The sequence below is a fragment of the Notolepis coatsorum genome, assembly GCF_963971535.1.
Source record: "Notolepis coatsorum genome assembly, chromosome: 9".
Taxonomy (NCBI): domain Eukaryota; kingdom Metazoa; phylum Chordata; class Actinopteri; order Aulopiformes; family Paralepididae; genus Notolepis; species Notolepis coatsorum.
In genome coordinates, this window is record NC_140173.1 from 142,531,523 (window position 1) to 142,558,236 (window position 26,714).

The 26,714-nt window shown below is 44.0% G+C and overlaps 1 protein-coding gene across 1 annotated transcript; it reads left to right on the forward strand.

Moving 5' to 3' along the window:
* Positions 1-599: 599 nt before the first annotated feature.
* On the forward strand, positions 600-26,714 carry rab23 (RAB23, member RAS oncogene family). Its single transcript, XM_084321522.1, has 8 exons — positions 600-875; positions 1,658-1,745; positions 13,281-13,507; positions 13,894-13,979; positions 15,393-15,549; positions 17,650-17,732; positions 18,287-18,379; positions 26,421-26,714. Exons 3-8 carry the CDS (start codon positions 13,353-13,355, stop codon positions 26,552-26,554), a joined length of 708 nt encoding a protein of 235 aa, XP_084177648.1. The 5' UTR covers positions 600-875; positions 1,658-1,745; positions 13,281-13,352; the 3' UTR covers positions 26,555-26,714.

Consider the following 26,714-nt stretch of genomic DNA (forward strand, 5'->3'; position numbering starts at 1 on the left):
TTAACTGCGCCACTCTCTGTTAAGGGGAGAGACCCTCACTCATTGTTACACATTTATGTTCTGAGTTCCCAGACCACACAGGGTTTCTAATAAAAGAACAGGCGTACAACAGAGGTTTTTGTATTCCCAAAATTTGACACTTTATTAAATAAAAACACTAAAAATGGATCATACCCAACTTCTCTGGTCTGCATCCCCTTAACAATTGCAATCTGTTAAATAAAGTTTTCATTCATCATGCAGAGCATGCATTCATTCAGCATGTCTGCAAGTTTTGCAGCACATATTTAACTGTCACCATGGTAACCAGATACGTCTTTTCTTGACCGTGATGCTTTGCGTTTTATTAGGCAACTGGTAAGTTAGCTACGAATGCGATACGCGGCGACAGATATATACATGCATTTATCAAACGTTAGATGTATTTAATCCCGTATATTAACGTTTATTTAAAACTCGGAAGATAAACGGGTTGTGTTTCTCTGCAGTTGTAGAGGGCAGAACAACAGACCGGGGGAGAATAATAATGTCGTGACAAGCTCTATAGCTAGGTGACGTCAAAGACAATAAAGAGAAGAAAAGAGAACTCGTTCCCAAAGCAGCACCAGTGAGCTCGCTGGTGTGTCCTGCGTGCCATAGTAAGCCAGCCAATCAATGAGCCTTGTATGGCTCACGTGATCAATGACAGGAAGTGACTTGGAGTTGCGCCGTGTCCTCCTCTCTGAAGTGTCTCTGGTTAACGCAGCTACATTTAGCGACGTGAAGTCCAGAGAGACGACAGAGAGAGAGAGAGTCATGATGGACATGTGGTTGTTTGTTATTATTATCGTATAAAACAACGTCAACTAGCTAACATACCCGACACGTTGCAGCAGGTAAGAAATGTCCTCCACTTCTTGTCAGAGTTTAGGTTTAGGTTTAGCTAACGTTAGCTAGATAATAGCCAGAAAAGATGGGTCTCTTTTCCATCATGTCGTTGTTCTCTACAGAGCAATTGTCTTGAGTTTCAGCAAAGATGGTGGTTAAAATGTTTTTAGTCTTTTTTTTAATCGTTGATTGATTGATTGAAAAGTTTATTAACAGATTGCAGAATGGGTACAGTACAGTACAGCTCAATACACACAATTGTTAAGGGAATGCAGACCAGAGAAAGACTTTCGTCTTGTTTACATCAGGGTCCCCCATTTTCAATTCATCATAACATATGACATACAGATAGACAGTACTGCTACATCTATACATTTATTGACATACCAGATTTATTCTGTTGGCATACACAGGTTTCATCAGCCTACTACCCATAACTAGTGATCACAAACAGACAGAGACCTACCTGGACTTCTGTGTTAAGGCTTTGTTCGCAAACAAATTAGTGTTATCGCGTTCTCTGGGAAACACTTTTTTGAAACTATCTATTTGTAGGGACCACTAATATAAGTTATGGCGCTGGTTTATTAAGGCATTGCTTCTTGGATCACCTGTGCCTGAAAATACCGACCCCCTCGCCAAAATAATTCCAATATATTCATACTAGTAGCAGTGGGAATCAAAACAAATTCCATTTGTTGGGCTACAATTATTAATGTATGTAAGCATTGTCCATGTTTGAACGATGGACTGAAAAACGATACGGAGATATCATGTTTGTCTTCTCCAGCCAGCAGGTGACACACGATTGAAAGTGAAGTTCAAACCCTACCTACATCATCAGACGGGACAACACAACTGGCATGGACATCAACTTGGTATGTGTCGAGCTCCATTTGTTTAGCTTCAGAGTCGAGATACGAAAGAAAGTGGGCTCAGAAGGCCAGTGGGTGTAACAATAAAACATCCTTTGGTGGCGCAGTGGGCAAGGCGCTCGCCACTAACGCAGGAGATGCTGGGTTTGAGGCGAGCCCAGCTCTCGGCGTTGCTACCGGCTTGGCTGGTCGTTCATACTAACACAATTGGCAGTGTTAGAGGGTGGGAAAGCCGGTGGTTGGGGATTGGACGTTGTGGACAGCGACTCCTACAGGTCGGTTGGTGCGCCTGTACAGCAGAATCAGGAAGTATCAGGGGACAGCGTGAGCCTCCCACGCGTTACTCCTCGCCACTGAGAGATCGCGCTGTTCAGGTGAAAAGATGCGACAGCTGCCTCCTCGTGTACCGGGAGGGGGCACGTGATGCAAGGCTTCTGTCCTCACTGCAGCCGACCAGTGGGAGGCGTGGTCTAGCAACGTTCGAGACAGGGGCGGGGAGAATTGAAGGGAGAATTGGCGAGGCGAAATTGAGATGGGAGAAGCATAGAAAAATAAGGAGAAAGTGGATAAAAAAAACATCATTTGTTGTATAATGATGATGTATGTACACAACTGATGATGATGTAGGTACACAACTAATGATGTAGGAACACACAACTAATGCCAGGATCGGCGTCGTACCCCATTATGAACGACGGACGGGCGTCTTTACCCCTGGTAGTGTGACATCATCAAAAGAACAGCAATGTGGCACCTCGGACGTCCCCACGATGCCCTCACGAAAAGTCTAGCATGTTAGAATATTTTTCTTTTTTTTAGTATGACATTCCTGCAATGTTCTTTATTTTTTTACTTTGGACAAAAATGAAACGTCCAAACCAAACCCCTCCTCCCTGGTGAACTTGGTGTCGAGGACAAACACACCGTGTGCTCTTGTCTCCTGGCCAACACGTGGCAAGATTTTTTCGATGCTATGATAACCTAATCTGACACAGTGGAGTTTTCTGATGCCGGCATGTAGTGATGCACGATATATCGGCCGCCGATATAATATCGGCCGATATGGCCGTTTTTTTTACACATCGGTATCGGACCGATATCAAGATAGGGCCGATATTATTATTATTATTTTTTTTTTATCTTTATCTTTATATTTTTTTTTTTTTTTTTTTACATATTTTGGCCTTAAATAGTTTCAAAAATATCAGTCATTTCTGAAAATAAGTTACAAAAGTAAAAAAATTATGCGTTTTGGAAAATAGCTCTTTATTTGATTATCATAAAAAAGTGTTTTCTATACAGAGATATCGACATCGGTAAATATCGGCCAGAACAGCAATATTAATATCGGTTATCGGTATCGGCCACAATTTTCACATCGGTGCATCACTACCGGCATGACAGTTTTACTGACCATAGGACGGTACATCTTCAACATGTCATCATAACACTCGGCAGGAAATGTTCTGTTTTTAAAGTTAAAGGGGAACTATTTAGCTATTTCTTTCACTATTTGGGCAAGTTTACATAATTCCTGTGAGTCTATGGAACACATCTGTAAGTTTATTTTTTCAATAAAATTCATTGTTTTGTATTTCTAATCAAGTACTGGATTGTAGAGCACCACTTTCTGCACGTCCAGATTCCAAGCTGTTTTTGGCTGGGCTCCGCCCATACTCGCAATGCGCTTTGAGTGACCGTCACCCACCTGCACTGGCAGATAATTTTTGGGGGAGATAGAGAGAGAGGAGAGATCGCTCAGAGAGCGTGCGTGTGCGACAGAGCGCGGCTCGAGTCGCGAGTGTGTGTCAAATGCAGGGGGAGAGACAGAGGAGAGATCACTCCGTATGAGCCTCTCTCTATCTGTCTCTCTCTTTCTCTCTTTTGGGGAAGTGCAAGTGTCTGACAGGGAAACCGCTTCCGCATTATTTCCACTCGCTCCGTTTTGATCATAACTTCAATATTACACTAACTTCCTCGAATTGTCGATTGTGGCCGGTGGCTACAACCACAGAAGGAGCTGAGATATGCAAATCAGCATTACTACGTAGGCTAGCGAGGCAATTTTGAATGGCTTAGTTTACTGGGCGAGGATCTTGTATCAACTGAATGGGAGAAATGGGACTGAATGATAATTTCACATCTAGTCAGTGTGTTGGTACAACCCCACATTGCTAGAAAACAATGCTAACCACTGGAAAAAAGGCAATTCTTAACCTGCTCAAGGTCTATTCGTTCTCCAGCTTGTGAGTCACCATTTTATATTGTCCTTTTGCAGTTTGCTTTTTCTTTAGGAAAAATCAACACGATCAATTCACTCGCAAGAAGTGAATTATTTATTTATTCATATATAACAAAAGTAAACAATACCAAAATGAACAGCATTACACATCAAATGTGCTGTAACACTGGAATGTCTGGGTGGTATTTTGTCGAGGTGCCATGCCTCGACTATAAAGCACTGGTGATTATTTTCTATTATATATGCTGAGATCTTTTGGTGATTATGAGGAGGCTGAGTAGGAATTGAATCGGGAGTCGAGGGTGAAATTCAATCGATGGTTTATTTGCTGGAGCACACGAGAAGCAAACAGTCCTGGACCCCGAGCCGTCCACGGGGCTCATGATAAACGGAAACAAATACGGCTTTATACTCTTGTGAGTTCCATTTTTAGAGAGGATGACCCCGACTGGTTTGATGACTGATGATCATCTGACAGATATTGGCATACATGGTCTAAGTATAACTTTGTGCCATCTGAGACCACCCGCATTTCATTGTATACTTGTATGCCGTGACAAATAAAACTCTTGACTTGACTTGACTTGACTTGACTTGACTTGACTTGACTGCCAGCGTGTCGTGGCAAAATCCTGCTGACCAGAGCAGACTTTTTGTCTCTGGTGTGAATGTGGGGGAAATGACAAAGGGAGGATGGTTTTGTAATAAAGGGTATGGCGATGAAGGATTGTGGGTTTAACATTGATTTTATCTATCAGTTTTAAGTGTTAACTTATTGGTTATCTATTTGTTGGATCTAATTCATCTGCTCAGCTTTGCTTTGTACGGCCTTCAGTAGTTCAGTAGCTGACATGTGCGGTTACAGGTCAATCAGGTCAAATGTATTCTATTCTAAACCTGGGTGCCTGGCTTGGCTCGGTCACTGGGCCCACAGGCACATTCCAGAGTGGGGGAGACATGGTTTGACCAGAGGAGCTTGGATGTAAGATATTAGATATTAATGAAATATAATTACAATGGGGGAAACCTCGCTTGAGGTACGGAAAACGCACAACGCGCTCACAGTGGTCTTCCTCGAGGCTGTGCAAGGCTATATGACAAAGGACACTCTTTATTTTTTTTAAACAATGTTTTTATTGCAATTTTTTCTTTTTACACAAACATACATATATACAGAAAATAGCACATGACGAAAAATAAAAAGACACCCTCCAATCCCCTCCCTTCCCTAATTATAATACAAATGACATTTCCGCAGACATACTACAATAGAAATAAGTATTGTTAATGTTAATTTATAAAGGGGAACTATCCTATAAACGGCATTCCTCAGTGTCCAGTACCTTTCCCCGGCTCTATGGATTCACATCAACAGTATCCACGTATCCAACTCTCAATGTCCGAGATTTCAGGACACTCTTTTATAATTTTTCTTTATCAAAAAAAAAATTTGAAAGCTATATTACTATACTATAACTGCCATTGATTCATAGCCAATGACGGTCATAGAACAGCCTGAGGAGTTTACAGCCGGCCCCCATACCACTGTGACCCTCCTCCGTTTGGACCTGCCCAGGTAGCAATGATTAGTCCACCATAACAAAATGGTTAAAAGCAGCTGCAGGTTAACCTTGAGAGTATAATTCAGGAATGTGTGGAGTATTCAGTTATGTAGCTTGTGAGACTGTTATCTATTACAGATGCTTTATTTTTTACACTGGTGGTACCCCTAAGTTTTTTGAGTCAAATTGAAACCTCTATTATTCTTTGTATAGACAAACTTCTTCTTCTAAAAAGAACACTCATTGTGTCACACGTGATCAGAATTGTGACTTTAGAACTCTGTTCAATGGGGACAGGCTGGGGATCTCATAACATGGAGAGGAGCAACATGTTCTAGGCTAAGAAATATTTGGGTGGGTCTGAAATCGGCCCGATCTGTCTAGAGTACCGTAAAAAAACAAGAGTATCATGACCTCAGTTTTAAATCTTTCCACATCTGCTAGTCTCCACCCTGGCTTCTCTCAGCGATATACCCCCCCCCCCCAAGTTAGAGACGGTGGGCTCACAGGCCATCCCCGGAGCTGCAGGATTCACAGATCAATGCCTTAAATCAGGACACAGCAGGCCGTTAAGTGCTCTCTCTCGCCCCAAGTGTTTACTCTTCAGCTATAAAACAAGCCAGTAAATGTGGGTTTATGAGTGAGAGAAAACCAACACTAATTGTCATCCCAGAACATTATTAAGTTGCTGAACAAACACACGAGCGATGCTAAAGAAAGGTTGTTGTTTTTTCTAATCGGATTTCCTCAGTTTTTGCTAAATGTATCAATTATTGTGCTTTTTCTGTTATTTATATTTCTGTGACTTGACTATAACCTTAAGGCTTTTTTTACTAGCCATTGAAAAGTGTGCAAATTGTGGATATCGGAATCCGAAAACCTTTAACTCGGCAAATACAAAGACCGTACAGGAATTTGTTAATTGGACGATAATGGCGCAGAAACATTTCAACAGCTTCTCAAGTTTGACAGTATGACCGAAACACGTTGTTGAATGACGAGTACAGGGAACGCACAGGAACAGACTATACACATGTGACTCGGTACGTTCACTTTCAGTACTACGTAGTACATCGATCTTGTTTTAGCAGCAGGTCGCAGCTGTGGAGTGATCCGTGCAGGCGGGAGAGATGTCTGGCAGAACTCCTTATGTACTGTGCATCATCATCCATCAACAATATCCATGGTTGTTAGTTAAAATAGTGTCAGGAGAAATGTTTCTTCTTGGAAGTTTTCCATCATGAGAGTGTGCAGTGGCTTGTTAGCTCCAAGGCTTGTTGTTGTTGTTGATCCGTAGTTACGGGGACTTTGGAAACAATAAAAATCGAGTGGAAAAGGAAATTGCCAACGGAAGTAGTCCGTGCCAATGGTAGGATTAAGCCCTGCTATTCGTACAGGACTAGTATTAGGTGGGGGGGGGAGGATCCATTGTAATAGGAAATTACCCCCGGCCCCAACTTCTGTTATTCCCAGATGATTGCGCATGCTCACGGGATACATTTCTACAGCGGTGTCCTGAGATTGAACTTGACACGCCCATAGTTTTGACTGTTTGGGTGCGTGATCAAGACATAACTGTTTCAAACTGCACCTCAAACTATTTTATAATGACATCAAATGCCCTGCCTGATACAAAAATGCAATCGTGTAGAAGAGTACTCGTTTTGAAGATCAATCAAATCTATGACAATCCAGCAGGGGAAAGATAATGAACTGGATAATGGTTAAAGAAAAAAAAATTGCATATAAGGTAAATACATTATAGTGAAATGCTTGGTTCTGTATTGACCCTCCTGAGATTGTGCTTCATACAGTAAAAGAATCAACACTATACAAAAAAATTATTCTAAATGCAAAAATTTGGTAGAGGTAGTGTAAATCTTTTTAGTAATAAATAGATTAAATATGGTGTAATGTTTAAAAAAGTGTTTAAATGTTAACGGTGAGTTACAGTATGTGCACCTGCACCTACTTTGGAAGGATATATATTTTTCAAGAAGGAACTGTAGGCACATCCATGATGTGGTGATGCAGATTGATGACTTTGCGCTGAAAATCTATTTAAAACCTTGCCGTATTGATTTTTTCCCACTACCAACGACAACCGATTACGACCCCCAAATCACACAGATGCAGATTCGCACGAGACTAATATGATCAGATGACCTCTGTGTTCTCTAGGGGTGGGAATCACCGGAGGCCCCCCCCCCCGCGGTACAAGAAGAGTCACAAATGGACATGGCAGGTTCACATGGGATTAAGTTTAAGTTTATTTGGATCCCCATTAGCCACAGCAGTGCTGGGGCTATTCTTCCTGGGGTCCATAACACATAAAATACAGTTACAGACTTATACACTCACAACATTTACATGTCATACAGACAATTAAAACAACAATAAAAACCCTTATACACTCATAACATTTACATGTCATACAGACAATTAAAACAACAATAAAAACCCTTATACACTCACAACATTTACATGTCATACAGACAATTAAAACAACAATAAAAACCCATAATACAATATAAAAATATATACTCCTTATGAATGAATTCATAATACAATACAATAATACCTACTCATAATTAATTCATAATACAATACAGCATAATTAATATACTATTTAGCTTTTACATACATTATCTATGTTCATATCAGCCAATTATACAATATTTTAATAATATATCCCTATCAGACACATGCCTTTTCATTAGGGATGTCCGATATTATCGGCCGACCGATATTATCGGCCGATATCGGCAGTAAAATGTGATATCGGAAAATATCGGTATCGGTTTAAAAAAAGAAAAAAACAATAACAATATTTGTTATATATATATATCCAGTGAAATTATTAGTTACCTGAAATTATTCAGTTTTTTTGGGGGGGGGGGGGGGGGGGGGGGGAACCCTGCATATATCGGTATCGGTTGATATCGGTATCGGAAATTAAGAGTTGGACATATCGGAATATCGGTATCGGTAAAAAAGCCAATATCGAGCATCCCTACTTTTCATCCATATATACCTATCTCTTTATCAGACACATACATTTTCATTATTATGGTCACAGATGTCCTCCACAAATATTATAAATCACTAGAGGTTCCCAGGTAATACCAGCTCTGTGTAAATAGGGCTTCATACACACAGTCAACATCCTGAGAGTCGGACTAGCTGGCGAGGGTCATTGTGAGCGTTGGTTAGCTGGCACACAGGCCGGAGAACCAGGAGGTAGATGATACTGAATAATTAAGAGGCACGAGATAGCCGAGTGGCTAATGGCCCACTATTTGACTTCACACGCACCCAACGGTAGAGTTCATCAGAGGTTGTGGTGTGGTTAACTCCCAAGACACCTAGAACAAGTCTTGTTGGCAGAGCTTTTGGTCAAATAGAAGTGACGGCATATGGTGTGTGTGCAATTGCCTTCTCCTAATAGGCTAGTGACAATTAGGGGTGGGGGGGGGGGGGATCCGTACAGCAACGTGTTGCAATATTTTTTGCGTGATATTATATAAATTCAGTGACGGAAAGTATCACTTTTCTTTTATTATTATTGTTTTTTTTCTTTTTGCAAAAATAATTGTCTCTTACTGCGAGAAAAAAAAGAAAATGGTAATATATAGCAATTGTGATATTATACCATCATCTCTAGTATGGTGATGGTGTAATATCACAATTGCTATTTATTACCTTTTTTCAACTGCAAATGTCACCAACGAAAAACTTAAACCTTAAAAATCTGCAATAGAAAATATATATATACACTTGACTATATTATATAAATATATTTATCTAAAAAGATAACGTCTTCAGTCTGTTGACCTCATTCCAATAATTTTTTTTTTTTCGTGGAAAGAGATGAATGTAAGCATCTCTCAAGTCTATAGATGTGAACCAATTTCCCGACAAGAGTATTACACCCTTCATCGTCTCCTGTGGCGAGACGAAGGTGATGACCTTCTTTGATAACGGCTCCTGTATCTCGGCCGACGAGGCAGCGGCCTTCGTCTGGTCTGATAATGGTCCGTTTCACTCCATTGAACAAAGGGCAAGGGCTCTCGAATAGCAATGTGTGACCTATTCTGTCTAGCCGTGGTGCTAGACTGCATAGAACTTGCCCCATGCTCTAATGTTCTGAAGGCCAGCCGTGTTGTGTTGAACATTGAATTGACTGCCCTGGCTTCTACCTCTGTCTGTCTGCCTGCCTGTACTGAACTGGTCTGCCGTATCGGAGGCCTGTATGTAAAGTAGGGGTGGGAATCGCCAGAGACCTCACGATACGATACTATCGCGATACTTGCGTCACGGTACGATAGTATCGCGGTACTAAATATATCGCCATACGCCGAGTATTGCGAAGAAAAAAAAATTGTATTTAAATTTTTTTGATCACATTTTTAATTTATTTTCAACTGCAAAGTAAAACTGTCAACATGTTTTGTCTAATAAAATAAAGTTCAGTCTGTTCATCTCACTTCAATCATTTGTATTGCAGAACATGGTATTTTCTCAAGCAGACAGATGTAAACACTGTAATCTGTGTTGCATGTACCTGACAAACTGAACTGTTTGTATTACAGTCATATTCCAACTTAACTGAATGCACGTGTGTGTGTGTGTGGACTACTGTACTATTACAGGTATTGAAATGAACAATGCAACTTCCTTATACAAAAAAAAATAAAGTGTGAATAATTAAATATCGATACTTGGCGTCCCTATATCGATACAGTATCGCCACGCAAAGTATCGCGATACTACTACGTATCGATTCCCCCCCCCCCCCCACCCCTAATGTAAAGGGAGGACACGGCACCTTCCTGGCCCTGAGGCCTGTGAGGAGGCACTGGGGGACTCAACCATGCAGGAACAGCAGGGAATTCGCAATGCTGCCGGTGATGGTGTGGACGTCTTTGAAGCCTTCGTCTTGGACATTGGGGCTAGGCCGCTCATCTTTCAACGGGACAGGGCCAGCATTACTTATCTGAGTGACACCTGGGGCTGAATGTTTGCCAACCGGCCAGCAAGAAAGATCTGATCTTGATCTAGACTGGGTGATGAAAAGAGGGGGGGGGGGGTAGGGCTGGGCGCTTAATCGATATTATCGATTAATTCGAATTAATGATTTGGGACGATTAAAAAAAAAAGGGAGTCACCTTTTTATTTTACAAAAAATGATGTTTTGTGAAAGTTAGATTTGCACTTTATTAATCCCAATAGGGAAATTCATTCTTGTTTGATGATCAATAGGCACCTTTTATTTGTTTTTAAGTGAAGTTTGGTGAAAAAGCAAGTTATTGCACTATTAATCCCAATAAGGACATTCATCTTTGTTAACAAAGGTTATTTGAATGATTTCCTTGGCGTTTCTAGTTTTCAAGAGAAGAAAATCGATTAAAATCGGATTAAAAAAAATTATCTGATTTTATTTTTAGGCCATATCGCCAAAGCCCTAGCGGGGGTATACTCGTGACTGGCATTCACTGCCACCTCAGAACCACTGCTAGTAGTAAGGGGCAGATGGCAGGAGTTGTGTTTGTGAGTTTCAATGTAATATTGCTCTTTCTAGAAAATGGTATGCATTCGGTCAAATGCTGTTTTTCTGTCATGGGAGCACAGGGGGGTTGCTTCAGGAAGGAGCCACCCTCTGGGACCTGGCAGGTGGTTGTCTCTCACAAGGAGTCTGGAATGGTGGCTGGAGCAGTCGAGGAACCCGAGGGGCCGGGGGCAGGCGGCTGGGCTTCTCCGATGGCCCTTTCACACCGGCAGGGCTCCGTTCCGGTTCCCGAACCTAATCTTGAACCGGCCGGCGTGTTCAGACCATAAATAATTGGTTCAGAACCTGAACGGTCTGTTCTCAGCTGGAACCGAAAAATGGTTGGTTTTCCCTTGTGAACCGTGACATCATCAGTGGGCATGTCGTAACTATTCTAGGCTGTGAAGACGAGCAAAAACGGCGAACAGCAGAGGTTCGGTGTTACAAAGGGTCAGATTAAACCGAATATATATATTTATTGCTTGATATCCCTTGTATAATATTTGTATATCGTTTGATATCCCTTGTATAGTATTTGTATATATACACGGAATATCCCTTTACCTGGGTACAAACCAGAGTAATATTCGCTCTCCTATTGGACAGCGACCCCTAGGCGCCAGCGACCAAGCCCCCAACGGCAAGTTCAAAGGCAACTCCGGGCATGTCTCAACATGTCCAGAGTCTGCGCAGTAATACGAGACAGAACTGAGGTTGGCACTAGATAATTCACCTTACGTATAAATACGGGGCAGGTGTACACAGCAGCACTTATTTCGTTCATTACTAGTAAAGCCTTCACCACGAGACAACGTGCAGTGAAGTGAGCAACTTTGCCTCTAAATAGAGCCTTGAGAACCGCGTGCAAATAGATTGCTAAAGTGTCAGAGTTTAACGCAGTAACGTTGAGTTCGACTTATTCTAATGTGAAGTAATAGTCTATCATTTATAGTGTATCGTGCGGCTACAGTTCTTCAGTGACCAGCATTACCACCGGTTCGTCGTGTATATAGCTAGTGCACTTATCCAGGCTGGGCGGCCTAAACTCGTGCCCCCACCCGAGGAGTCCTAGACGAGAACCGTTGGATATGTACACCGGAGAACCTACACCGGCGACGGCAGAACCATTTCTGGTTGGATTATATTGCTTTGGGACCATGACTGCTGGAGCAGAGAACCGTCGACCCCACTGTCGTTTGGGATCTACCCCCCGTGAGGATCATCACTAGAGCCCGTCTCTAGGAAGAGGCTGGCTAGCTGTCTTCCATGCTGTCGAGCATACTGGATTATAGCTGTTGCTTTGTCTACTGATCAAGGGAGTACATGCACTGGCTCCTGTATCTGGAACCTCGTTATTCCTCGTTGACCCAGACTTTGTACCCGAACATTCCTCTACCCCTGCCGGCCTACACCCGGAGGGAACCCCCCAGTGTCTCCAGCTGGTACTAGTGTGCCCTATGTAATTGCTATACCACAGGTGGCGTCAGTTTAGACCCATCCTAGTATTCCTACTATTCTCATTGACTTACGCTCTTGACTTACTTTACATGTGTTCTTCGCCATACAAGCGCAAGCATAATTCTCAATCTGTAACCTAACGTTGCTTAATAATAATAAATACCCTCTAAATAGTACTTTGTGTCAATGCCGTATTCTTGTGTGGGTGTTCACCATATATATTCATGTACTGTATCGGTTGAAAATAACGTTATATTCCTCTTACCGTGGGCGAATGAGACTGGCGGTGAAAGATCCCAATTATACGATGCCGATCGCCTAGGTCCATTTCCGGTTTGTATGGCGCAATAAACGCCGAAATCATATCGATTATTAAGTTTATAAAGCGATCCATATGCACTATAGTGTCTGTCGGGAGTCCCGTAACGAGATGTGACTGCCGGAGGACTTTCCTCGATGCACCGATGGCACTTCCTGTTTTGCGAGTGTAACTCGCCCGACCATCCACCAGGCGGCGCTATTGAGCCGTCGTTGCAGTCACATCTAGGGTCCAGCTGCAGCACCGGGGGTGGGTGGATGAATTATGAATGCCATGGCGAAAAAAATGAAATATTGATCTAAAAAAAACGCTGTACAGCGATCTTGGCAGACAATGCATGGCGGGCAATAACGCTGGACAGCGTTTTTGGCGCTGGATGTGTTAATGATTGTTGTGGTGTTCTTTTCAGGCGGTGTTGGCGTTCCTGTAACAGATTGGTGAAAGTTGACGTGACGAGAGCCGCCTGAACCTCCTCGCCACCATGTTGGAGGAGGACATGGAAGTGGCCATCAAGGTGGTGGTGGTGGGCAACGGAGCCGTGGGCAAGTCCAGCATGATCCAGCGCTACTGCAAGGGCATCTTCACCAAGGACTACAAGAAGACCATCGGAGTGGACTTCCTGGAACGGCAGATATTGTAAGGAGCCTGGCTGGCGGGGGCGCCCTCATTCCTACAAACATGTTGCATCTCATCCTCATTCCTACAAACATGTTGCATCTCAACCACAGTTCCTATATATTCATCTATCTTTTTGCTCTACAAATCTGCCTGTCATGATATTTTCTCTCATAAATAATATGGCCTCATCTCTGACCTACCAGTTGGAAACGTTAAAATAAGAGGCTTGATGTCGATCACTTTCCCCCTTTCTCATCTTCAGTCGAGGAAATACATATGGGCAACATGAATTACTGTCAAAACAAAACAAAAACATTTGGCAGTTTTTAAATCTATAGCTGCAGATTGATGTGAATATACTGTATATGAGGTCATATCTTCCCATGGATTGCTTGTTTTTCCAGAGTAAACGATGAAGATGTGAGATTAATGTTGTGGGACACCGCTGGACAAGAAGAGTTTGATGCAATTACCAAGGCCTACTACCGCGGTAAGGCCCCTGTTAACACATTAACTGCCACGCTTCTATCCATCAATGTATGATCACTGCCACCAGTCTAAGCCTATGGAGATGTTCACCTTCTTTGCAGGGCTATAACTTTTTAAATTGTATTGCTAAATTGACATTACTATGGCCCATTCAACATCGATTATCTATCGTTCAGGATGTAGGAACGTTATACTTTTTCATTCATATATTCATACGAAAATACCGTCTAGAATATAAGTGTTTTTATCGTTTTCTGCAGTAATTCCTAGAACGCTAGTTATAGGCCTAAACGCATAATATAGATTATCGATTGCAGTTTATTCGCGATACACGCTATATAAAAAAATCCAACTGAATACGATCCTAAACGTTATGACTCATCATGCGCGGTTGAAAGGGGGGCGGGAGTCATTTATAATTCCGTGATCGTCAGTAAATGCTTTATGTAGTATGGGTGATATATTGATCAGAGCGGTTTGCATTGAAAAGAAAAAAACAATTAAGCTGAAAGTAACGTTACTGTCCTCTTACCGTTCGCTGATGAGACTGGAGGAAAAAGATCCCACTTATTTGACGTCGATCGACTAGATCCATTTCCGGTTTGTATGGCGCAATAAACGCCCAAATCATATCGATTATTGAGTTATGGCAGCGATCCATATACACGGATGTGTGTCTAGAGTCCCGCAACAATATGTGACTGCCGGACGGATTTCCCAGTTGCACCGAGATCACCAGAGATCCATTTCCGGTTGTAACTCGCCCGATCATCCACCAGGCGGCGGTATTGAAGCGTTGCACGGTTGTGCCGAGTCCCACTGTGTCAGCCGAGGCTGTGTGGTGGAATTATGAATACCATGGCGAAAAAATGTAATATGATCTCAATAACGTCGTACGCCGTGGATTGGCGGAATTCGCATGATCAGCAAACCCGTCGTAAGCCGTTTATGGCGGTGGATGTGTTAACAGTTAAAGGATCATGGGCGGCCACCAATCTCTGGTAACATTTAAAATGTCTTATTATATCAACCGTAATCCATAGTACTAAAAAAAATAAGATATTTGACATGGAACATTCATTCCGGTAAGGGGCAGGAGCTAAAACAATAACATCCAATCAAACGAATGAGTGAGCCGTCTATCAAACCCTCTGGTGACACACGTACACAAAGGCCTGCCGAGTGCTGACACATAGCTGCCTGCTAGCTACCTAGCAGGGCCTGGCTTTGAAGGCACCCTGATGCGTTCTGATTGGGAAGGGCGTATATATATATATTTCTGCCCAAAATCAACGGCACACCCATTGCTCCTCTTAACTGTCATACTTCCATATTGCCCAGCCCTGATACATTGTATTAAATGCTACATTTTAAAAGCGCTGATAGCTTGGAAACCATTCTCTGTGTGTTCCAGGGGCTCAGGCCTGTGTGCTGGTCTTCTCAACCACCGATAGGGAGTCCTTTCAGGCCATCAGCAGCTGGAGGGAGAAAGTGGAACTGGAGGTTGGAGACATTCCCACAGTTCTGGTGCAGAATAAAATCGACCTCCTGGATGAGACAGTTATCAAGAAGTAAGGGAGCACAACACACCCTAACATGCTTGTATTAGTGGACGCACCCATACTGATAATGGTATGGGATATCAGGCCAGTACCTGGTTAAAACATCAGTACTGATAATGGTATGGGATATCAGGCCAGTACCTGGTTAAAACATCGGTACTGATTATGGTATGGGATATCAGGCCAGTACCTGGTTAAAACATCGGTACTGATTATGGTATGGGATATCAGGCCAGTACCTGGTTAAAACATCAGTACTGATAATGGTATGGGATATCAGGCCAGTACCTGGTTAAAACATCAGTACTGATAATGGTATGGGATATCAGGCCAGTACCTGGTTAAAACATCGGTACTGATTATGGTATGGGATATCAGGCCAGTACCTGGTTAAAACATCGGTACTGATTATGGTATGGGATATCAGGCCAGTACCTGGTTAAAACATCGGTACTGATTATGGTATGGGATATCAGGCCAGTACCTGGTTAAAACATCGGTACTGATTATGGTATGGGATATCAGGCCAGTACCTGGTTAAAACATCAGTACTGATTATGGTATGGGATATCAGGCCAGTACCTGGTTAAAACATCGGTACTGATTATGGTATGGGATATCAGGCCAGTACCTGGTTAAAACATCAGTACTGATTATGGTATGGGATATCAGGCCAGTACCTGGTTAAAACATCAGTACTGATTATGGTATGGGATATCAGGCCAGTACCTGGTTAAAACATCAGTACTGATTATGGTATGGGATATCAGGCCAGTACCTGGTTACAACATCAGTACTGTTACGAACTGGCTCAAGCTCGCAACAAGAATAGGGAAGACACGGGCACACGAGGCTGCCTCCTCGTGTACCGGAGGGGACACGTGATGCAAGGCTTCTATCCTCACTACAGCCGACCAGTGGGAGGCATAGTCTAGCAACGTTCAAGACAGGGGAGAGGAGAATTGATGGGAAAAAGAATTGGCGATACGAAATTGGGATAGAAATAGAAAATAAGGAGAAAAAGTGGATACAAAAAAAGAAGAAAAAGAAAGAATTTATTATAATTAACTAAATGAGCAGCCAATATATATATATGAGGATCAGTGTGTCAGCAGCAGTGTATGGATGAGTGTATGTGCAGCATGAATGTTGTAGGTGTAAAAGCAACGAAAGCAACTAAAACAAATTAACCAAAAACGGCAACCAGACAAGCAAAGAACCAAAACCAAATGGGGAGTTCGCCAGAGAACCAGAGGCAGCCCCTCTCTCATATCCTGGCTGGGAATTAGCCTGACGAGCCTTCCCCTGCTCTGCCAGCTCACCCCACCAATCCTGTGACACAGGGACACAGAGCAGAGCAAGCAAACACAATGCGGGGGAGGGTCGTCACAGTACTGATAATGGTATGGGATATCAGGCAGTACCTGGTTACAAGAGGATTTGTAACCATTCCAAATGATAACGTCAGGCTGGATGGATGAAAAATGAATGGATATCGCTAATAAAAGAAATATGGATTCAAACCCGAGATTAGGCGCCCAGAGCATGGCGAGTTAACCCGGACTATCTCGGGTTTGGCCTCCAGTGAGTTAACTACAACAAGCAATGCTGTTTGTTATTTAAGATGAGGTCGGACTCGCCACTGACAGATGTGTTCATTGTGCTGCTTTTATAAAGCCTCAAATGACGGCTTACAATATTTCATGAAAGTGTTTTGTTTAAAAAGGTTTAAACTTTACAGCACTGACAAAGTTGAACAAAGTGCTGTACAAGTCCCACAACAAAAAAAAAGAGAATACATATATATATATATTTTTTATCTCGAAGCTTCGAATTAAAATCGAATCTCGGCCCCGAAGCTTCGAATGCCAAAAAAGATTTCAAAGGTCAGCCCTACTAGTTTGTACTACCGTATCATGTGACATTTGTGACTTGTATTGTCATTTTGCATCATCAGTATATACAGGATTTGCAACTGCATGGAAAGTAGGACACCTATTTAATGAAGACACAGAGCTAACGGGGATCCCGATGCCAAAAGTAGTATTGTATAGCTTGCAGTAAATGGCTATAAAATAGTGAATTGTGTTTATTTTCTGTACACCTCAGCGAGGAGGCAGAAGCTCTGGCCAAGAGGCTGAAGCTGAGATTTTACCGGGCGTCGGTGAAAGAGGACCTCAACGTCAACGAGGGTGAGTCACTGGAGACTAGGGCTGTCCCCGACTAAGGATTTGGATGGTCGACTAGGATTGGCCAAAATTTGCCGTTAGTCGACTATTGGCAGACCAAAAAAAAAAAAAAAAGTATATTTAAAAAAAAAATTGTATCATTCCATTTGGGCTGTGGGGGTGCTTAATGTCTGAAGGAGTCGACTGAAGGCTTCTTGTCCTCTGCAAAAGCATGCAATTGGTCCACTGATGGATACATCTTGATATTTGTCTAGTCTAGTGTGTTCATTAGACGGGTGAAATCCTCTTTCAGTGCCTCTGTGCCTGTTTTCTTAGGCAGTTAGCCTCTGGTATGCGTGCCATTAGCGTTAGCCACGCTTCTAGGCCTCTTTTCTTTTGGAAAGAATGATTTTTTTTCTTTATATTATATTCGACTAAGAGGTTGGCCAGTCGACTACGGCTCCTTTCGACCGATTAGTCGACTAATCGATTAATAGGGGTCAGCCCTACTGGAGACGTGCGTTTGACACTTTGTCTAAAGCCGAGTCGTGCGTCTAAATCAAACCTCTCTTTTGCAGTTTTCAAATACTTGGCTGAGAAGTATCTCCAGCGACTCAAGCAGCAGACTGCAGAGGAGCCCGAGGCGGTGCACACCACGAGCAATAAAATAGGTACACGTTTCTTTCTTTGTTTTCGTTCATTGTTTGAGAGTGCACTTGGATTATCAGTGTGATTTGACTGTACTCCTATTATATTGTTAGATGTCTACCTATACCTTTTTTTTTTTTATCCACTTTTTCTCCCATTTTCTATATTTTTCTCCCATCCCAATTTCGTATCATCCAATTCAACCCTCCCCTGTCACGAACGCTGTTTCTTGCCTCCCACAAGCCGGCTGCAATGTGGACTAAGTCATACATAGCACAAGTCCCCTCCGGTACTTGAGGTAACAGCAGTCGCATCTTTTCACCTGCGCAGCTCGATCTCTCAGTGGCGAGGAGTAACGCGTGGGAGGCTCACGCTGCCCCCGACACTTCCTGATTCTACTGCGCAGGCGCACCAACCGACCTGTAGGAGTCGCTGTCCACAACGCCCGATCCCCACCCATCAGTTTCCCACCCCCTAATACGGCCAATGTGTATTAGTATGAACGACCAGCTAAACTGAAAGCAATGTGGAGAGCTGGGCTCGAACAGGCAAGCCCAGCGTCTCCGTCATTCGTGGCGAGCGCCTTGCCCACTACGCCACGTAGCCGCCCTAGATGTCTACCTATACCTTAGCCAAAACAGAGACTACAAAATGAGAAGTACGAGCTACTCCCCAGTTTGTACTTATGCCTCACATTGATCTTTGCAGCCCAAATGTTAAGAATATACCAAAGAATTAGTGCAGCAACCTGTCCCTTTTTGCTACCAACAAGCTGAGGTCATGTGACGAGCTGAGCTAACGTGAAATGGTCATCGTGAAGTTTGGAATGAGGGAAACTTGAAGCTCCCAACATGAAAAATCAATATTTCATGAATGTTCTGTGAACAAATTGGTCCTCGGGCAGCCTGGGCTGCTACTGCTTCCTGTGTTCTGCACTGTGTCATTGTTATGTTCTTCCTGGATTCCAATGAACATCCTGTGTGCGTCGGAAATAGATCGGCTACAAAAGATATCGCAGAGAATCAAAAGCACTGATTGCTGATTGAAAGTAGCACACGCTTTTTTTCTGTGATGGTATCTTTTGTTTTTGCTTTCTTTTATTATACCGATCTAGCTAAATCTATCATAGGATATATATGTAAGGGATAATGTATAGCTACAAGGTCATTGTCGCAAAATAATTGACCGACACAGAGTTTAGAATACCGAGGCGCCTCGCCGAGGTGTTCTAAACGTCAGTGAAGGTCAATTATTTTGCGACAATGACAGAGTATAGCTATACATTATCCCGCTTATTACATGGCTAACTTACTAACAATATACCTAATTCATTTTACACCATCGAGAAGACCAGATCAAATGCAGACGCAGTTGTTCTGTGGCTCTGTCAGCCCAAATAAAGTGATTATTATTATCGCCAGCAGCCGGCAGGTGTGTCTGATTGCACTGATGCAGTGTGTGTCAGTGGGCTTGATTGCTCCAGCTGCGAAAAGCAATAATCACCGGTGATTATTGCGCGTTGCCCATGGCAGCGGTCAGTTATCGAAAAATTATTCACCGCTGTCGGGAGCTATTGACCAATCACAATCAAGCATTTCGGCGAATGTGAAAACGCCATGTAATAAATAGTGTTAGATGTCTGATCACTAAGTGTGTCTGACTCTTACCATCTAAACTGCACGGACTACAACGTATGATGTATATCATGCCAGTTATGGTACCTTATGTATACTGCACCTGTGTATACTTTACTTACTCATAGTGTAACTGAGGGGTACAATTCCCTGACTGTATTACTAGATATGATACTTACTACCACCACCTTTGTACTTAATATTCGGCCACCCAGTACACGGCATAAATATATTATCATGAACACTCTCACGTAGATGAAACGGATCCAACACAAATGTACGAATTAGAAACAGGTCTTTATTTCCTACACAGCGATGGTGTGTAGAATAAACACTTAATCACTTAATTACATTTATGAATTGAAATAGTATGCACTTTTATGGCAAGGAGTATTCGTCGGTATATCAATAGATAATGTCCAATCTCTGAAGGCGCAGGTGGTAAATATACGACCTGGAATAGTTAAGGAATAACAGCAATGATACTTTAATGATTATAGGCTGGATACACTAGAGGGTGTTAATCCGGTCGCTTGTAAGCCGACAGGAGTAGGAGGGGGGGGGGGGTAGAATCCAGCTGCCTCGTCCGGCCAAGGGTATCCCAGGAGAACCCACTGTAGTGCCGTTCAATGCGCCGGCGATCCTTGGACCACAGATGAAAGCAGGTGGACTCTTTGTGGGCCGGCTCTCTCCGGTCCACGGGGGAGAGATGTGGAGAGACCTCGTCTTGCAGAGCGTCTCCTCACCTTGCGTCCTCTCCAGGGGGGGGGTTCCAACACATGGTAGTGTCGGGGGTCTTTATCCATAGAATAATCAAAGTATCCAAAGCATAATCCGTGCCTGGGAAGGCGGGCTGTCGTCGGTAGAATAATCCGGTATACAGGTCCACTCGCTCGTCGGCTCTGGGGCTCCTCGGGTGCAGCTTCACATAGGGTCAACCACCCTGGGTAAGCAGCCAGTTCTCTGCCCGAAACGATGGGGTACTGACTACGGTAGTATTCTCACCGCACGAAGCACTATATATTAACAGACTATTATTAGCTTAATAGACTACGTCCAACTCGACGATATAGTGCCAAATATGACTATTCAAATATTAATATACACGATGTCTCAATACCGATGGTAGGCCGAACTTGGCCTTACTCCCACACGTGGCATCGCGGGGAGGCTTTACGTCTGTGACTCTATTGGAGGGTAAGAAACTGGACTGAAAAGAAAGTCCTACTTTAGTAGCGCAGTATATATACGCACTATGAACAAATAGTCCCATTAGTGGTGCGGTAGCCAAATTCCTACGCGGAACTAGGACTTGTTCGTACATGTGGAGCGGTACGTTTGAACTGGGTCTGAGGGGTATGGCAGCCTGGCACCAAGGTCTCGACCAATAGTAGAATGGAGACTATTATGGGATGTTCAGTAGGCTAGAATGGATATTCAATGCATATTGTACAAGGAATATACAAGGGATATCAGGGAATATTAGAGAATATACAAATACAATTAAATATATATATATAAATAAATATATATATTCGGTTTAATCTGGCCCTTCACAACACATAGTATACACATTAATTCAGATTTTAAGTGTTTATTGCCCATATTTATTGTGACGTTGAAGAAATCGTCGGAAAGGAGAAACGCACTATTTCTACCTTGCGACAACCCAAAGCTGTGTCATTTATTTCATTATAGCACAAGTGACAGCTGTCGGAACCAATGCCGTGCTAGCCTCTTGACGGCTCGTAGTAACCAAACATTTTATCAATGAAACCCCACCAGGGCGTCTTCTCTCAGCCCAACCCCAAAACCTACCTCCTTAAAGTGACAGTGCCCCATCAACACATCAAACCAATACAATGGTGAATTATGCAGTGGTTCCCAAAGTCTGGGTCGCGACCCAAAGGTGGGCCGCGAGCACCCACGGGAGGGCCGCGAGATGATTTTTTTTTTTTCAGGCCACTGAACTTAGAAGCAGGCCAGGACAGTGTTTCTAGTTGTATTCTAAAATTCTATTCTATTGTATTCTAAAATGTGACTAAATGGTTTTATATTAACTTAATAAATAAACAAAAACGAAAAATCGACTTATTTCAACGAACATTTCAAACTAAATAACAGATTATGCACATAAAACGCTGAAAACAACCGAAGCAACAATAGTATTTTAATGAGGCTATTATCATTATTATTTTGCAACAAGTTAGCCCTCTCATAAATAGCACATATAAATGAATAACTAACTTGAACTAACTTAATAGGATTGAAGTGATATTTGGCTTAAAAAATCGGTCGCCTGGCAAAAAAAAAAAAAAAAAAGCCTGACGATGTGCATTGGGCCGCGGCTCTCTGACGCCTTATTTTCTGGGTCCCGGCCTGAAAAGTTTGGGAACCCCTGAATTATAGAACCCACTACATACGTCCCCCCCCCAGAATTCATCATAACAAAAGAAGTCAATGAACAGGAGGGCGGAGAGCCCTGCCATAACGGCTCCGCCTGACTCCGCCTTAGAGACCGGCGTCTCTGCAGGGAATACCTTGGGGGGCCCTACGGCCACTCGGGCACTGGATAGGTGGCGAGGGGGTCTCATGGGCCTTACTCGGGGAAGTCGGGGCAAGGTAGGGGGTCGTCCCCGCCGTGGGGGCTGGGCCAGTCCCAACAGGTTTGCTCAAGTCCACGTGAGCCGGTTTAAGGCGGTCTATGGAAATGTGTTCCAGCTTCCCGCCCATCATGTCCACGACAAAGTACTTGTCTCCAGCCTCCTGGACACGGAACGGACCGTCGTATAGAGGTTGCAAGGGGACGGACGGATGGAAACATATTCCGCTGACCGCAGACTTGTAGGGACGTGTGACCGGGGGAGGCCATGCTGTGAGGTGGGGACCATGTGTGAAGACCATAGCCTTCTCCAGAAGTGCCGTCCGCTGCTGGGCTGCAGACCAGGGGGCAGTAATGTTGGGGATGATGGCGTTGGCTAGGGCAGCCTTGGCATCCAGAAAAGCTTTGTCTCTCTCTGCAGACCAGTCGACAGCATGTTTTGGCGCTTTACCCCTAAGGGCCTCGTACAAAGGCAGCGTAATCCGAGCCGCCTGGGGGATAAAGCGGTGGTAAAAGTTGATCATTCCGAGAAACTCCTGCAGTGACCTAACCGTGGGCGGCCGGGGGAAATTCATCACAGCTTCCACCTTCATGGGAAGAGGGACCGCTCCCTCTTTAGTGACTCGGTGCCCCAGGAAGTCAATGGTCGACCGCCCAAACTGGCATTTGGCCCGGGTTGATTATCAGTCCATGCTCATTTAGCCGCTCAAAAAGCATCCGGAGGTGGGACATGTGCTCAGCCTTAGAGGCGCTGGCTATGAGGATATCATCAAAGTATACAAAAATAAAATCCAAGTCTCGAAACACAGAGTCCATAAGGCGCTGGAACGTCTGTGCAGCGTTTTTGAGGCCGAATGGCATGCGCAGAAACTCAAATAGTCCAAATGGAGTTATGACTGCTGTTTTGGGGACGTCCAGCGGTTGGACGGGCACCTGATGATACCCACGCACAAGGTCCACCTTGGAAAACATTAATTTCCCCGAAAGGTGGGCAGAAAAGTCCTGAATGTGCGGGACTGGGTACCAGTTCCGGCGTCGTAGCATCATTGAGCCGGCGGTAATCCCCACACGGGCGCCACCCCCCTCCCGGCTTGGGGACAATGTGGAGGGGGGAGGCCCATGGGCTGTCGGAGCGACGGACAATGCCGAGGCGTTCCATGTTCTCGAACTCTGCCTTGGCAATGCTGAGCTTGACCGGGTCGAGGCGCAGAGCCCGAGCATAGACCGGAGGGCCGGTCGTGGCGATATGATGCGCCTAGAAGGGGTGCGGCTACATTAGCGGTGATAAAGTCCCAGCCAAACCGTTGGCCACTAAAACACATTTTGACATACCTGGTGCCGTATGTGCGGATGGGGGTGCCGTTGGCGGCCTCCATGGGGGGTCCGTGTCCGCCGGATAGGATGTCCACTCTAGAAGCCGGCAAGACGCTCCTCTGCGCGCCCGTGTCGCACATGAAACGGCGCCCGGAGATGGTGTCCTGGACAAACGGTAGCCTGCCAGCCCGACAGACGCTCATGGCCACTAACGAGCGCTGGCCCGGGTATTTCCCCGGGCCGCTGAAGCTGCACGGCGGGCGGCACTGCTTGGCTTTAGGTCCAAACCGTGCATGATAAAAAACACAGCCCCGCGTCACGCTGTATTCCAGTCTCCCGGCGGTGAAACAAAGGCTTGGGTTGGGAAAACTGCCGTTGCACAGTGCTGTTGACCAGCCAAGAAAAACGTCAGCCTCCTCGGCCAGAGCGCGGCAATCGTCTATAATAGTGGTGTTGGCCAGAGCGGCCCGAACCGGAGAAGGCAGCTGACGCAGGAAAAGTTGCATGAAAAGAAAATCAGGCTTGTGCTCTCCCAATAAATCCAGCATCCTATCCATGAGCTCCGATGGCTTGCTATCACCGAGCCCTTGCAAAGAAAACAACCGGCTGGCCCGCTCGGAATCGGAAAGTTCAAATATCTTTTAATAGATGAGACTTGATCGTGCGATATTTATCCCGAGTCGGAGGGTTCTCGAGGAGGCTCACCACTCTGCTGGCTGTCGAACTTCCCAGGGCTGACGCCACATAATAATATGTTGTGGTATCCGAGGTAATCTCCCGCAGCTCCAACTGTGTGCCTCCGTTTGTGCAAACCATGCCGAGGCTGACGATTTCATTATAGCACAAGTGACTGCTGTCGGAACTATGCCGTGCTAGCCTCTGACGGCTCGTCGTAGTAACGAAACATTTTATCAATGAAATCCCACCAGGGTGTCTTCTCTCAGCCCAACCCCAAAATCGACCTCCTTAACCCATTCTCTGCCACGCTTATATCCATCGCTGTTTGATCTCTGCCAACACTGTAAGTCTATGGAGATGTTCACCTTCTTTGCAGGGCTAACTTTTTAAATTGTATTGCTAAATTGACATTACTATGGCCCATTCAACATCGATTATCTATCGTTCAGGATGTAGGAACGTTTAACTTTTTCATTCACACATTCATACGAAAATACCGTCTGAGTATAAATATGTTTTTATCGTTTTCTGCAGTATTTCCCAGAACGTGAGATATAGGCACAAATCCATATATTAGATCATCAAATGCAGTTTGATACCGATCGACGCTATATAAAAAATGTCAACTGTACATGGTCCTAAGCGTTATGACTGATCATGCGCGGGTGAACGGAGGGGGGGGGGGGGTCGTTTATAATTCCGTGATAGTCGTTCGATGCTTCATGTAGTATGGGTGATATATTGATCAGAGCAGTTTGTATCGAAAATGATAAACAAAAACGCTGAAACTCACGTCAGTCTCCTCGTACCGTTGGGCGATGAGTGGAGCAAACGGATCCCAGTTATGTGGTGGGGATCGATGCAATCCATTTCCGGTTTGTATATTACTAATACACGCCCAAATCATGTAGATGATTGAGTTATGGCAAAGATCCATATCCACGGTGTGTGTATTGAGTCCCGTGACGATAAACGAGTGGCCGGACGGAATAGGGAGACGCATCGGGATCACAAGAGATCCACTTCCGGTTGCAACTCGCCGATCAGCCACCAGATGGCAGTATTGAAGCGTTGCAGAGTTGTGCTGGCTAAGTTAGTTAACCCTAACTAACCGTACTGTCATGCACTTGTCCTAATAAACTAACCTACACTGTAGCACTCAACACTTTGATGAACATTGTTGCTCAGCTGATAGAGTTGTGCCCTTCCTGATGGCTTGTCGTACAGAACTTGTAAGTCGCTTTGGATAAAAGCGTCAGCTAAATGACTAAATGTAAATGTAAATGTCACACAGCATCCGACAAGGCTCCGTGAGTGAAACATGAATACCATGGCGAAAATATGAAATTATGATCAGAATCACGTCGTACGCCGTTATTGGCAGAATTTGCATGAACTTGAAACCCGTTGTACGACGTTATTGGCGGGGAAAGGGGTTAAAGTGACAGTGCCCCATCAACGCATCAAAACAATACAATGGTGAATTATGTCTATAGAACCTCACTACAACAATGATATAACTGATGGGTCATACAGACCCCATCTGTGCCTTTTTGATTACACCGTTTACCTGCTCATATATTCTTATATTCAGAGTTAATTATATTGTTTACAGTGCTTGTTTTTTATTTTGATTATAATTGTATTGCCTATACTTATGTCTTATACTATTACCCTGCCCATACTTCTACCTCCCCCCCCCCCCCCCCCATGCTGCTATGATGCCCGAATTTCCACAAGGTGATCAATAAAGGAATATCTTATCTTAAGTCACATGTATCATTATAAAAAGGTTTTGACTAAGGTTTTAACTGACAAATGTCGTCATCTCAACAGGCGTTTTCAACACTACGAGCGGTAACCTCTGCAGCCAGACCTCCAGCAACGGCCGAGAGGTCATCAGTTTGCGACCCAACAAACAAAGAACCAAGAAGAGCAGAAGCCCCTTCGGAGGCTGCGTCCTGCTGTAAGAGCCGACGGATCGCTCCTCCGACTCTGCACAGAAAGAGGGACCACTACCACAGACTGGCGCGTCGTCTCGACTACTACATGGTTGAAAAAGACCCAACGCACCCATCTCATGTTAAAAGTGGAAGCGGAGTCTTTATCGTAGTGGTGGCTGACGCATGG